The sequence below is a fragment of the Carassius auratus genome, chromosome 7 (assembly GCF_003368295.1).
Source record: "Carassius auratus strain Wakin chromosome 7, ASM336829v1, whole genome shotgun sequence".
In the NCBI taxonomy this organism is placed as follows: domain Eukaryota; kingdom Metazoa; phylum Chordata; class Actinopteri; order Cypriniformes; family Cyprinidae; genus Carassius; species Carassius auratus.
The window spans coordinates 4666253-4681503 of NC_039249.1; the positions used below are offsets into that span (position 1 = coordinate 4666253).

General features: G+C 36.3%; 2 protein-coding genes across 3 annotated transcripts; one reads left to right on the top strand and one right to left on the bottom strand.

The window, feature by feature from the left end:
• Positions 1 to 39: 39 nt before the first annotated feature.
• Positions 40 to 9601, bottom strand: man2b2 (mannosidase, alpha, class 2B, member 2). The gene is made up of 19 exons (XM_026266736.1): positions 9380 to 9601; positions 9159 to 9305; positions 8555 to 8660; positions 8220 to 8392; positions 7985 to 8100; positions 7207 to 7384; positions 6904 to 7102; positions 6386 to 6576; positions 5996 to 6185; positions 5077 to 5213; positions 4698 to 4975; positions 4435 to 4626; positions 2930 to 3173; positions 2736 to 2846; positions 2428 to 2620; positions 843 to 989; positions 606 to 718; positions 408 to 528; positions 40 to 279 (listed from the first exon to the last, which is right to left on the bottom strand). Exons 1-19 carry the CDS (start codon positions 9506 to 9508, stop codon positions 188 to 190), a joined length of 3057 nt encoding a protein of 1018 aa, XP_026122521.1. The 5' UTR covers positions 9509 to 9601; the 3' UTR covers positions 40 to 187.
• Positions 9602 to 9612: 11 nt separating this feature from the next.
• ttc5 (tetratricopeptide repeat domain 5) lies at positions 9613 to 15250 on the top strand. 2 transcript variants are annotated; one of them, XM_026266740.1, is made up of 11 exons: positions 9613 to 9673; positions 10061 to 10188; positions 10936 to 11068; positions 11235 to 11446; positions 11896 to 12049; positions 12540 to 12631; positions 12737 to 12793; positions 12965 to 13111; positions 13709 to 13923; positions 14018 to 14162; positions 14782 to 15250. In XM_026266740.1, the coding sequence occupies exons 2-11, from the start codon at positions 10117 to 10119 to the stop codon at positions 14899 to 14901; spliced, it is 1347 nt and encodes a 448-aa protein (XP_026122525.1). In that variant the 5' UTR covers positions 9613 to 9673; positions 10061 to 10116; the 3' UTR covers positions 14902 to 15250. The 2 variants fall into 2 exon arrangements, with proteins under 2 accessions (XP_026122525.1, XP_026122526.1); XM_026266741.1 differs by lacking the exon at positions 9613 to 9673 and having other exon boundaries at positions 9974 to 10188.
• Position 15251: the final 1 nt, after the last annotated feature.

Here is a 15251-nt window from a genome sequence, read left to right on the forward strand (position 1 = left end):
CCAAAGAACACAAATGAGTCTAAACACTTCACAAAATGTGTGATGCTTAACATTATCTTTAATCATTTCATTAGAAAAAATAAAGCACATTTTCAAAAGGTGATTCAGATCGTACATCTTAAAATCAATTTAGAACTAATATTGATGAATCTTCACAGAAGATAAAAATCTGATTTGGCCAATCTGTTTATTTAAAGTAAATGAAAAAGGTTCTGATCTCCTTCGGATAAATGGTCACGTTGAAGTCCTGGGCTGTGCTGCTGAAAAAATCCTTGTGCTCTGTCAACAGAGAAAAAAAACACCAACAGCAGTTTATAGCAATAACATTTCTTATTACATCTATACAGTCAGATTTAAGTACTTGTCAGATGAAACATTGTAGTAACCAATCAAGGATAAAATCGCACCTTCTTTCCGTACACTCTCATTAGTTTTCCAGCTCCACCTCTTGAGGTCTGATATATTCCACGTTCCAGTGAGGGAACGCTCCTGAACTTTGGTTACCTCACCTATGCCTCTCATAACTTCCTGTTAATGAATTCATGTATGAATTTACTGTTGTACTGGTGACGCTTAAGAAATCTACCGATAAAAACATCAGGTACCTTCAGGTTAATAACAGTGGGTTGTGATAGGACTGGGTCTTCTCCCTCTTCATACAGGTGTGTGATTCTCAAAAGAATACGGTCAAAGTCCATCTCAGACATTCTCTCTCCACCTTGAAACACAATATATACAATACATTTTCAATATAGCTCCTGGTTATAAACAGAATTTATACTCTCTCCATCAAACCCTGATTTGCATGAGTGTTTTGTTGTGATGTGTATATAGTGGCCTGCCTGAGTTGAGACGGTGGAGGTGCTGGCTGTGATCAGGACTGTAGCTCCAGCCAGGGATGCTCAGGGTCTGCATGTGGAGGTTCTGGGGCACCACCACCGGCTGAACAAACGGCCCACTAAATTTCTCTCTCTGATTCCACGGCTTTTCTGTAGAAGGGAAAAGTTTACATTCCTTTGTCTCTGTTAGCTTATCAAAATGTACAAAACACACAAATATGGTAAAGAAATGTTATTGTTGTTCAATACACTTTAGGTAAAGCACGGTTACTTCACATTTTGTTATCAATTTTCTTATTTTTTATGATACATAAAAGATGGGGGGAAATCAATACAATTTCAGACAAAAAGAGGTAATAATGAAAATCTAATAACATAATACATGAAGGTAAAGTGTTTAATGAACAAACAGAGATAAAACAGTAGTTGCACTAAATACAAACACCATTGTATAAATCTGTGTCATTGTATGTTAAAAAAGGCTTCCACATTTTAAGGAAAGATGTACTAGACAGTGTTTTTTTTTTGTATTTACTTTCAATATTCTGAATTAGTTTGTATTTGTATTTTCATTTTAATTTCAGTTAAATGTTTTACTAATTTTGTTGTATTTGTCATTTTATTAGTATTTTTAATATGACTACACAGTTTTTATTTATTTCAGTTTTAGTAATTTTGGTACATCATATTAAAATGATGTCTAAATAAAACTTTCACTCTACACAGTACACCCTGGACTACACTTCCCATGCTCCATTGCACCAATCACATTCACCTGATAACAATCACACCATGCACCTGAGACCAGTCTCACACACACACACACACACACACACAGCACAATCATCAGACCTGCTTTATAAGCATTGGACTTCCACTCACACACTGCCGAGTATTGTTCTGCACATATCCCTCTCCCTGCCATAGCTGCGATACCTAGCCATTCTGTGTTTGTTTTCATAGTGTTGTTTAATTTTATAGATTTCATAGTTTAGTCTTTTTCTTGCTTTACCCTCTTTTTCTTTGCTGTTACTCGTGTTTTGACCCTTTGCTCTGGATTCTGGATTACCCCTCTTGCTTAGCCATCTGGATATTGTTCATTCATCAAAGAGCCACGCGTGCCCTAGGAATATTCTTTGTCTCGTCCTCTATACACCTGTTTGCCAGTGTTTGACCCATGCCTGTTATAACCACGTTTCTGCGTAATAAAAGTTTGCACATGGATCCGCATGTCTCACGACCTGTCAGCCCCGTTACAGGCACCTAACAGAAAGTTTTTTCTAATTTATTATATTTCACGTAATAAACATCTTTATGACTGTAGTTTAGTTTACTGTAATAAACTTGGTAGTGGGCTAATGGAGGGAATTTCTATTTTTAACTGACAAATTTTTTTTATATATAAATTTAAAGTGCACCTGTTTGTAAGTAGTTGTACATTATTAATGGCAAGCATTTGGATTAAAGATAAATGGAGGGTATGCTACAGTATGTTTCCTATTGTTACTCATTAGATGGTTAACACTGAAAGTAAAACACGTTTTAGAGGAACTGAAACTGAAAGCTATGTCAGTGTTTGCAGACTCACGGGGTTGGTCAATGGGCATAACCACAGGTCTGTGCTGCAGCTCTAGTGCCTCCTGTTGGTAGATAGATGACAATGCAGAAGGGGAGCCCAGCATCATCCAGAGAACAGGCCGCACCACAGACGAGTCATTAAGAGTCAGGTTATATCCCAGATTCCACTCCTGGTTGTTCCAAAGCCGTCTATGAAGCATCACCTGATGCACACACACAAGTGCAAAAAATACAAATCATTTGTAAAATAGAAAACGGCTAAGTAAGGCCTTAGAGATCAGTGCTAAGTATGTTTGAAAGGCAAATGCAAGCCCTCACTTCTAGTTGACCCTGACTTAAACTGGCCACTCCATGAGCTCTTTCACTGAGGAACACAACTCTGCTGGAATCATCTTGTATGTAGGCCGCTCGTACCATTGGGTAGTAATTCTGTGCATGCAAACACAACAGATTTATGATAAGCATATCTCTTAATATCTGTAAATGTAGTTTTCGGTGTAAAGCAACCTTACACGGGCGATTGTGTTGTTCACAAAGGCCTTATATGTTCTTTTCATCATCTGATAGCCGTTGTTATCAGTGAACAGTGTTCTGTTATTCTTCAGACTCGTGCGGGTTCTGAACACGGTCTCTCTGTTCATCTCTAGGGGGCCCACTTTATAGCTCTGCTCCAGTCTGAAACACGCCAGCCGACCATCGAACCCCACCGGCACTCTGGTGACCACAGAATAAGTGTGGTTCTTGTCTTCTTCCTCTCTGCAGAGAGAACACTCACACTTTTAGGAATGAGAACTGTTGCTAGAATTTTGGGAGAAAATGTGAGTGTTGTTTACAGTTGCAATGAAACAGGCATAGCACCAGATTATTTTCTTTTATACTGTGGTGTAAATCAGAAATTCACATTATTGAAAAAGAAAAACCCGCAGTCATAAAAAAAAGCCAGCTTGCTAAATTATTGAAGAAGTGTGGTTTATGTGGCCGAAAATAATTTGTATTCTTAAGTTATGACATAGTTATGACATTTTGATTTAAACATATGAAAAAATATGAGATAAAAAAAACATATGCATGTATGAATTGCTCATAATAAGACCAATAACATACATTTAATTTTAAATGTTAATTTCATGCTGGACAATTTATATAGTAATAATTTTTTATCAGTCAGTTGTGGATATTTCATTATGTATGCTAACTTCCACTTTTTTAATTTTTTCATTTACACTTGATGTTTATAACACTAACAATTTAATAACGCTGTAATATATATATATATATATATAGGTGTAATAAAAATGTAAAAATGAATATCAGTTTTTCATACATTATAATGTTTCTAGTTTCTATACTGTAATAAATGCTATATGTCAAACAGCACTGCATTGTTGATATAGGCTACTTGGAGATGTCTTGGAAAAACAAATAAACCATATCTTGTCACAATCGTATGTTTAATTTTTTCATGTTTCCAAACGTTTCTGGTTTTCTGTGAAAATACAGTGATTGCTGGATTCTTTTGTCCATATTAGGAATGTCCTGGTATGACTTTCTGCGTGAGAGCGCCCTCTGGCTTCGAGTTTGAATTAAACACACACTGCGTGAGTGTTTAGTGCTCTGTGATTTTTATCTCGCCTTATTCTTGGTCCAAATATCAGGTCATGCACAGACTATCCTGTCTCTTTGATTTTACATTTATTTTACACTAGCTCTTGAAAAGCTCTATGCGAACCCACTTGACCAAAAAAGTGCGGGGGACAAATTTACATGATATTAAATGTAGGGGTGGGGGGGGGCACATAATCTACGCCCCTGTTACATAGCTTATATATCTCGGTAATCAGCCCTAACATAAAATTAATTATGAGCTCATCAAATTGAATCAATTTTTTTTTTGTCATCCCTACTTTAAATGAAAGACGTATTTTAAATGGCTGCCTTGTACTTTAGAGAGAACAACAACCCTAGAAGCATACAGACATAATAATTTCAGGATATCGAGAAGCACTTTTTCTTTTACCTGTAGAAATACTGGCGTATCTCTGAGACCACCTTCCCTGGCACAATCTCCATGGCCACAGATTTGTATGCAGGAATAGCCGAGCCGTTGGCAGTAAAGATGTAGTTGTCTGAGATCGGCCCGGAGTGGACGTCCCCATTGGCCTCATACTCCCAGAAATCCTGCTGTACTCTAACACTCATCTTTCCACACCTGTAACGGAAAGACCAGGTCAGAAATTGGACATAACTGTGCAATCTGATGCATACTGAAGGAGAACTTGCCGGTCTGTGATGCTGTGCAGAAGGTTTGTCTCTTGGTCAAACATGAGTTTGTAGCACTCATTCAGCACTGGTAACAACTTCCTACCTGTCCTCTTCCACTGACTCACATTCTTCTTTGTAAATGTCACTACTCTGGCCACATGAGTCGCCCCACAGACAGATCCAGTGTCACAGTGGGATTGTGGGAACTGCACAATGTACTTTCTGTACTGCAGTCCGCCCAGCTCAACAACGAAGAACAGATCGTAGAGCATGGAAGACTCCATCGATTGCTGGATCTGCAGTTCATTTTTGAGTCTGTTATTAACTGAAACAACTGATGGCTACATGTCATAACAAAAGCAACGAATGAGATCAATAGAAAAATATGTTTTGCAACCTGAGCAGGTACTGCCTTTCCACCATCGTCAAGCACAACTGCCATTGCGTATGCCACAGAAATATTAATATATGTTGAAATGTTCCAGGCAAGTGGGTTGTAGATGATGATATGCTGTTCAAGAACATTCCCGGAGTCTGAAATGACAACAATATCTTTATTAGACAATCTAGCCTATAAACATCACTTCACATTTTAATACTGATAACTTGCTAATGCTGGCAATTAGACTGAAAATATAATTAAAAATGTACTTAAACTGTCAATATTATCTATATACTGTATATTTTGTCTATATTAACAACTGATTTTAATAAGATATATAAAATCAAGAACCAAGAGAAGAGGCTAAAAACCATAATCCAACATTGTCTATCAGACATAACTTAGTTATACTAAGTTTATTTATAACTGTAATAATAATAACATAAAGGAACAATATCAATGGATTACTTTTAATGAAAAGAACATTATTGTGAGTTGGTGTGGAAGCTAATATATACTGGCTCCTGGTATATTTAATCCACATACATTAAATTATTTTTTTTATTTTTTTTCAAAATAAATTATATTCAATTATTATTTAATTACATGCATTTAAATATAATATAATATAATATAATATAATATATATATATATATATATATATATATATATATATATATATATATATATATATATATATATATACATACATATATATATATATACATACATATATATATATACATATATATATATATATATATATATATATATATATATATATATATATATATATATATATAGTTTATCAAATATAAGTCCAATGCATTTCACATTTCACTGGCCACAGAAATAGATCAGATCTACATATCTACATATATAGATCCACATTCTGAGAGGAAAGATTCAGAGAATATAAAGAAAGAAATGTACCGGTCTTCACTGTGGTGGATCTGGTTTGAGGTGTGTGATGGATGTCGTTGGAAAGTTCAAGGTTTTGTGGAAGCAAGAATATGGCTGCCAAGAGCTCCTCAGCTCCCATCATGCCTTGCATGAGATGCTCCATGTACATATCAGCCACTTTAGGGGATTCTGTCCCTGTGATGCCATCGTGGTGCTGAACCTGGTGCAAATCAGATGAGATGATGACCACTCAATTTCTAGCCATACACAAATGATGGTCATGTTTGATTTGGGCCTGAATCATAAGATAATTCATTAATAAACATTAATGAATTGCATTGTTCATCATTGCAACTAAATAAAAGTAAACTGTAAATTCCATGCTGCTCAAAAGGAAGTGGTAGTGGCATAAACAGGCACCTCGGAGACAGCCCATCGCAGGGCCTTGAGTTTGTCCAAAGCCCATTCTCTCTGAACTGGACCGTCTGGGTAGCTGACACGGTATCTAGTGAAGAGAGACTCTGCTGCATACAGGAGGGAACTCGCTCGTCTAGCTACTCCTTTCAGAACATTTCTGGACCCATAGAACCCCGTCCATGCCTGAAACGGTTCTGGAAAATGAGGATCAAAGGCATTTCAGGATAATTCGTTTTTTCAGAAACGCAGAGAAACACTAATGAACCCTTTTAACATTTCCAGGGTTCTCAGAATCCACAAGAAATGACACAAACATGTCAAATTAGCTGTCACTGTTTTTACCATTATGTTAGAAACACTCAAAAAGCATCGTTAACAACTCTTTTGTACTTTAACACATTATAATAAGACACAAAGTGCAGTGTTAACAATGCTCATAAAATGGTGAAAGCACATCATAACAGTTTATGACAAGAGCTCGTCACAATTATAGAAGTAGCTATAAAATCCTAATTGCAAACCTGTTGAGTAAGGAAGGAAGTCTTGGTTTCCTCTCACATCCCAGGACAGATTTGTCTGGTGCACCGTCTGGAAATAATCCTGTAGCGTGGCATACTGAACTGCAACTCCATACTTGTCACTGTGCGTGTTAATGTAGTTCATTAAAACATCCATGTTCATGAACTGCACTGAAGCATTGAAGAACTGCTTGTCACAACCCTGTAAATACAACAAACCCTTGTAATGCAGTATAAGTTGGTGAGTAAATGAAATGAAGTAGTGTACTGTATGTGTTAGATTGTGGTATGATGGAGCAGACTGACCCAAGGCCAGAGAACATGACTGGTTCTGAACCACTGGGCCCTCTGTTTGATGTTGTCCACCATGGTCTGTGCGTACAGCTCTACAGTTTCTGTGGTCACTGGCAGACTCATGTTGGGGTATATGCCATCTTTAGGAGGGTCCGGAAACAGTGCAACACCATTCCAGTAAAACCCAGACCTGGCCACAATTACCATCAATGTAAGAGCATGCTCAAACTTTTTTTTTTTTTTTTCTAATGCTATTTTTAAATATATATATAATTTTTTTAAATAAAAGTTTGTTTATAACAAAAGTTGGGGATGGTAAGAATATGTAATATTTGGATTCTTATGCTCACCAAGGATACATTTATTTACTCAAGATTACAGTGTAAAAAAAGTTATATTATGAAATATTATAACTAAAAAACTTTTTTTGCTTTAATATATTTTAAATAATTTATTTATTTATTTTATAAATTTCATTTATTCCTTTTTTTCTGGATTCTTTGACCAATATAAAGTAAAAAAAAACAAAAAACACTTTTTTTTTTTTTTTTTTTTTTAGATAATCACCAGGAAAATTATAAATTTCTTTACAGTGACTTTTGATCAATTAATGCATCCTCGTTACAAATAATATTAATCTTACTGACCCCAAAATGTTGAATAATAGTGTATAAATTATTAGAACCTCCTAGATCTTCATGCTAAACAAAAACCACAACTGAGGTGTTACAAAATAAAATAAAAATGTAGTAATAATAATAAATAAAATAAAAAAGTTACTGGGCGTCACCTGTTAGAGAAGGGGAGATGCGATGGTGTGCAGTAACTGAACTGATCCATTGTGTGTGTGAATATCTCTTGTTTTTCCTTTAAGGATGGCGAACCTCTCCACACAAACTGCAATTTCTACAAATACAGATGTAATATTATAACATCATAATGTAAGCAGCATTTATTTCAGAAACTTCACAAGCACATCTGTATTATAAATGTGTTTTACCAAATCAATGATGCAAAAGCACAACCTTGTTTTTCTGCATGTCATCTTTAAGGTCGTAGTCGATGCGAGAGATGAGGTGAGCGTCAAACCCCGCAAGTGCAAAGAGGACCGGGGTGACGGCTGACGCACCAAACGGATCGACATGCCATCCGAAACGTGGCCGAACACCAAAGGTCTCATACAAGAAGCCATGTCCCACTAGAAGCCAGAAGAAGATACAAAGAAAGAGAGGGAGATTAGAAGATCTATAACTACATGGCATGCAACATGTTAACACTATTTAGCATAGCTTTATATAAGTGATGTGTAAATTCAGCGCTATGCAACTGTTTTCGTAAAGAGTGTTTCATGCTCACGCACCTGTGAGTTGAAGAATGGCATCGTCTACATCAGTCACTGCTTCATCGTGCATCACCTGACCCCCGATTATGAACTCCAGACGACCCTCTTTTAGCAGCTGTCTCACCTGACATATAAAAACAAGTCACCTTAAACCAGTTAATTTATTTATTTATGTTTGTTTGTTTTTCAGATGACACAAACCCCAAACGGGATCATACTTGTACGAACCCCATCCTAAAAATGAAAAAGCAGCTAGATATTTTCAGCGATACCTAAAAAAAAAACAATTTATACTGTGAAAAATGTATTTATATCATTATAAATAAATGTAAGATATAATTGGGAAATTATTTATATTCTATTATATATTACATTATTTTTCGACTTGCTACAGGTACTGTCCTGTAATGTTTAGTTGTTGATTTATTTTACTTACTTGAATTTTTTTTATATTTATCTGTTTTACATATTTAACTTAACTTATTGAACAAATCACTTTTTCCATGCTGCTCCAGATTAAAATGTCTTAAACAGTAATTGAACTGATTTCCCTTCCTTGCGTAATACTTAAAACCACTAAGACAACTAATAAGGGTAAGAAATAATAAGTAAAAGTCTTTACCTGTTTCTTGTGCCAATCTGTCGCCACATTATCCCACCAGAGTCGGAAAAACTCCTGTTCAACGGCGATGAATTTGCGGTTTTTGACTCGTGTCAGCTCTTCAACTACACTGCTGTACATATTGCTGGCGTATGCGTGCATGCTCTCCTACAACAGAGAAGTTTGACACCACCGATGATGACAGCTCCACACAGAAAACATACAAGCTTAATGCGTTTTACCTGGACAGTGTACACCCAGCCAACATCCATATGACTGTGAGGAACGACGAAAGCTTGAATCGTCTCGGCTGCATGGTTTTCAGAGACTGTCATGAGCAGTAACCCGAGAAAGAAAGATAAAAACGCCATTGTCACTACAAGATCATCGAAATATCATAACCGGTGTTTCAAGAGAGAGTGTCTCATGACTGCGTGTGATCAAACGCGCATGCGCACTTTTACTTCCGATTTCATTAGCAGTTTGAAGCTTCTTTGAAAAAAGAACTTTTGTCAGCGTTACATTTCGGCGAAAAAGTATTTATCTATCTATCTATAGAAAAATAATAATAATAATTGAAATATATAATTAAATATATGTATGATTATTATTATTATTATTTTATGTATTTATTTTTCGTTTATGTGTGTTTATTTATTTGTTGGTTCGAGATGGATGCATACAAAAAAATATTACAACTTGTGTACAAACATTTTAGAATATAAATAATACAACAAAATGTATTAAATATTTGCCAATGTCCAAAATAGTTTCATATCTTTAACATTTAAAACGTTATATTTCGGTCAAAAAGTATTTATTAATTTATTAATTTAGTGTTTTACATGTTAAAGATGGCCGAGGTTGATGTTGGGGTCAAAAAATAACAACAACAACAAAACAGTTTGTCTCCTGACCAATAGGAGGCGCCCAAACACACTCGTCTGTGTTTATCACGCTCGCTCGGGTCCTGCTTTACATGTTAAAGATGGCCGAGGTTGATGATGGGGAGCAGAAAACAACACACAAAGATGACTTGCAAGTGTTAAAGGTTTGGACTCACGCTTCCATTTCTTTCCGTCTTTTGGTGAGGTAAAAATAAATATACAGCACGCAGATGTTGTCGACGGTGTATAATGTACACATGGCTGCTGCAGCTCCTGTCACTTTAACAGCTGATACACTGCAGGTTAACAACGGACAACAAACATGTTTCTACAGCAAGTAGCATCTGGATATCTTTGATTAAACTCTGCAAAGTGTAGCCTGATCGTGTTAACCTAATGTGCCTTCCATTATGTGGTGTAATGTTGGTTTTACCTATCATTTACCTCTCACTGCACGATACACTTCTTGTACAGTAAAACTATAATTAATTATATGTAGTTCTTCTTTAAACAGTGTAAGAAGCTTTCGTCTTTTGTTTTGTGACACTATAATGATAACTTTATTCTCATAACTAGTTGTTTTTTTCACTACGTTGTTATTTACTACTGACATTTTCATAGAAGATTTAGGTACAATTATGACCACGTTAAAGAGAAAGCAGCATCTCTTTAACTTTCTTCTTTTATGCAAATGCAAATGCAAAAAAAAAAAAAAAAGACCATTTGCTTTCACTTTAATAAAAAGGTTGCAATGCCAGTCAGTGCTGTCTGGGACTGTCAGTCTGTCTAAGATCTCCTTTTGTGTTTTTCAGGGTGATGAAAAGATAAAATAATTTATTAACTATTGGTTTAATGCAATAAATCTCTTGTCAAATGTGTAGGTGTGTAATAATAGCATGTTTCTGTCACAGGAGCTGGTAGATGATCTTTACTCCTTTAGGGACCGTTACTTTGAGACGCACAGTGTTGAAGACGCTGGTATGAAACAGAATGATGTTGCTCAAGAAATGGCAAATACACTTAAGAGGCTGGAGGAAAAAGAAGGTGGGGATTTCATTTTATGGCAAAGAAAAGTTAATGTATAAAAAAAAATTATATTCTGACAGTTCATTTCTAAATATGTTGATAGAGTCCTTTATTATTGTCTTAGCACCATTCAAAATGCCACAAGAGTATTGGTATTATTTTATGAATCATATCCTTTCAACAGATTTGTACAAACACAGCGCTCAGTTTCTGCTGCAGCGGGGTCGGTGTCTGAACGTGGCTCCGGGGTTCAGTCAGACTGCAGAGGAGTGTCTGTCCCGGGCTGTTAAACTGGAACCAGGTCTGGTTGAGGGCTGGAACACACTGGGAGAGCAGTACTGGAAAAAAGGAGACCTGACCGCGGCCAAGACCTGCTTCACAGGTGCACTACAGCAGGTGAGTCTTTATTACAGCCAAAAACAATGGGTCTCATTTATTACATGTGCATAATCAATATTATAATCGCCTTTAACCAAGATTAAATTTTATTTATCATATGCAATATAGCTCAAGCTGCTAGGTTTCTCTGTATAAGATCTGTAGGTCTGTACAAAAGACGTTTTTTTTTGTGTGTGTTTGAATTGGTTTTGAGGAAGCCACATGCTTTTGCTACATGCGTTCAGCTGAGAGCTCGATTTGAAAATGCATTGTGTTTGCTGAACAGAGGAAATTATGAAGTAAGCAGAATTTTTAGTCAGAAGTTGTGCAAACAAGTAATACACATAACATATAAACAAAAATCCATGCAAACAATAGTGAATGAGACCCGATATCTTTTAGGATGTCCGTCTCTTTTGATATGGCACTGCTCAGAGATGAACTCTTGGTGTATTATCTTCATCCAGAGTAAGAACAAAGTGTCTCTGAGAAGCCTGTCTATGGTGCTGCGACGGCTGCCACCAGAAGGAGATCCACAGGAGCAGAGCAAACGCATTCTGGAGAGCGTAGAGATGGCCAGGAAGGCCGTGCAACTCGATGTCACCGATGGGACTTCGTGGTGTGAGTATATTACAAGGCTATTGCAGGAAAGGACACATTAGGTGTGTTCCTAGTGGAATGTCCTGTAAAATGTATTTGGATCAAAATTGAGTGTATTGCGCTATTTTTAAATTTAGGTCATTAATTAATTGCCCTCATGTCTTTACAAAGCTATATGACTTTCTCTGCTCTGTAGAACATGAAAGAAGATATTTTGATTTATAATATTCTTTAAAATGTATCATCTGAGAGTCAGTCAGTTTTTAAACGACATGAAGGTAATAAATGATAACTGACTCTTCCATTTCAGGTGAACTATGCTTTTTAAGTGAAACTTAATTCTAATGAATGCGTTTGTCAAGTGAAGTGAACTCCAATGGATGTCCATGCTGTCGTTCAGAACACAGCTTGTTTCCTAACTGCATTTCTGAATAGAGACAGTTTATAATGCTGGTATATTAAAATAAAATTTGAATTAAAAAATGTATACTGTTTTGCTTTGATCCGACAGATATTTTAGGGAACGCGTATATCTCCATGTATTTTACCAGTGGACAAAACCCACAGCTCTCTCAACAAGCCCTCAGTGCCTATGCACAGGCTGTGAGTATTTCCTATGTCTCGGTCATGTATCATCCAAACATTCCTATGTTTATTAATTAGCCAAAGCTGGTTTTCAGAGGTGGTTTAATCTGTGCATATTTACAGGAGAAAATCGACAAAGCATCCTCAATGAATCCTGACCTCCACTTCAACAGAGCTACGGTAACAATTCTATCAGTTACTTTAACACACTTTTTCCAACTGGTGGGAGTGCACCAGCAATTGTGTCACAGTAAAACCAGCATCGTATCCATATATTTTAAACTGGTAAACAGTCTGCTGTCACACTTCCACTGTGTAAAGCAGACCTAAGAAACTCCTTTCTGTCACCAGTTGTTCCAGTATGAGGAGATGTACAGTTCAGCTCTGGATGGATTCAGCCGTGCTGCAGCTCTGGATCCTGGCTGGGAAGATGCGCGGGAGAGAGAAAAACTGCTGCTAAATTACCTAGACCAGGTTATAATGTTAATAGAGAATAAGGTGAGAGAAGTGAACAACGATATTGTAGTTTTTACGGTTTATTCTGGTGTGGAACAGGTACTTTCAGTTTATATCTACGGGGGCTGAGCTATTGACAACAGAAGTGTCGAGAGCATCCGAGAATGTTTACTTGCATACTGATTAAAAAAAAAAAAAATATATATATATATATATATATATATATATATATAGCCTGAATACACTTAAGTCGTTTTAGATAAGTGCCTGCTAAATGCATAAATGTACAGTAAATGTACTCAACTTACTCAAAAACATCAATTGAAAATAGTAGGTGGCAACCAGTCGCTGTCAGGTGTAGATAATGATGATCAAAATCTGCATATTGTACTGGTGTTTGGTGTTTACAAGTGTGTTAAATTAATTAACACATCTTGATTTTTGGGGGGGCATTTGGAAAAAGGCTATTATAGCGTATAGGATTATTTTATTGAAAAAAAAAAAATTGGCTAAACACATTTGATAGCAGCACAGCTTTGTTTAGTTCTGTTGATTGTGTAAAATCTGATCGAAAAGGTTTCCAGGAGATTCTTTATGTCCATAAGAAGTCCCATTTACCCCACTCTCTCTGTGTTGCAGGGAAAAGTCAAAGCTCGGCGTCTTCGTAACATGCTCTCCTCACTCAGTACCTCTGCTTTGGGCCCGTGCTCCTCCCCTCAGTTCCGATCTCCCTCGGGCCGTGTGGGGAGCCTTGAACCCCGCACCTTATCCGCTCTCACTCATGGCCACAACGGCGGGGTGGCAGCGCTAGGAAAAGTGGTCTTCAGCCTGGCCTCAGAGGGCCGTATGGCCTTGTGAGTTTAAAAACCTCTGCAAATATTTCTAAACAAAACTAGGTTACTGTTGCTGATTGTATTGTAAAATGGTTTTCTTGTCTTTGTCTTGCAGCACATTTGGCTTGGTGGACAGTGATGAGAACTGTTGTGTGGTCATGGTGTATAATACAGCAGACAGCTGGGGTGTATTAATAGGGGATACTGTAGTCATTCCTGAACCACAGGTTAAACGGCACAGCGTAACACATAAAGATAAGGTTTGTAAACAATACATTTCATTATACTTTAAAGTTTTATACCCCTGCTGCTTACACTACCATTTCAAATTTGGCAGTCATTAAGATTTTAAAAATGCTTTTAAAGGAAATCCCTTATGCTCACCAAGGCTGCATTTATTTGATCAAAAATACAGTAAAAAAAAACCTGAAATATTGTGACACATTATTACGAATTAAAATAAACTTGTTTTTATGTTTTAAACTGTAATTTATTCCTTTGATGCAAAGCTGAATTCTTAGCATGAATTACTCCAGTTTTCAGTGTCACATGATCTTTCAGAAATCATGCTAATATGCTGATTTGGTGCTGAAGATACATTTCTTATTATCAATATTGAAAACTGTTGTGCTGCCTAATATTTTGTCACAACATGGTACTTTATTTATTTTTCAGGATTCTTTGGTGAATAGAAAGTTCAAAAGAACAGTATTTTGATCAATTTAATGCATACCCAAATTCTTTAAAAATATATGTACTTATTGCAGCTGTTATCTGTGATCTGCCACAGTTATGATAACCCAATAGTGATTTTTTTTTGCATTACAATAGGTGTAATAAATATGTTTTTATGTTTTTTCTTTGCTTTTCCCTATACAGTCATATGACTTCCGAAGTATACGTGTGGACTCTCCCTTGCTCCTTATAGTCAATGGGAAAAGACAGGTGATGAAAAGCCAAAGTGCAGCCTTTGTTACTTACAAACCACAAAGTGAATGAAAACCCAGAGAGAGGACGTACATTGAGATCAATGAGGGTAGTGTTTTTCATGTTTGTATATATTCTGTTCTGCTACTGTTTGTGACGACAGGAAAACTCTTTGTACATATTTTTTTCATCATTCATTTACCTTTTTTTAAACTTTCCTCTTGTTTGTTGATGGGTATCATTGTTAAGATTATCCTGCAGTCTGTTTCATATTTGGGTTGTGAAAAAAAAATAAAAGAATAAATCCCAGTCCTACTCTGATCAATTTGGCAGGTCCTACTGCTAATAAACATCATTTACATGGAGTTTTCCCACATATTTTAATTATGAGTTATTTTCCACAATAAAGTCATTTACATTAG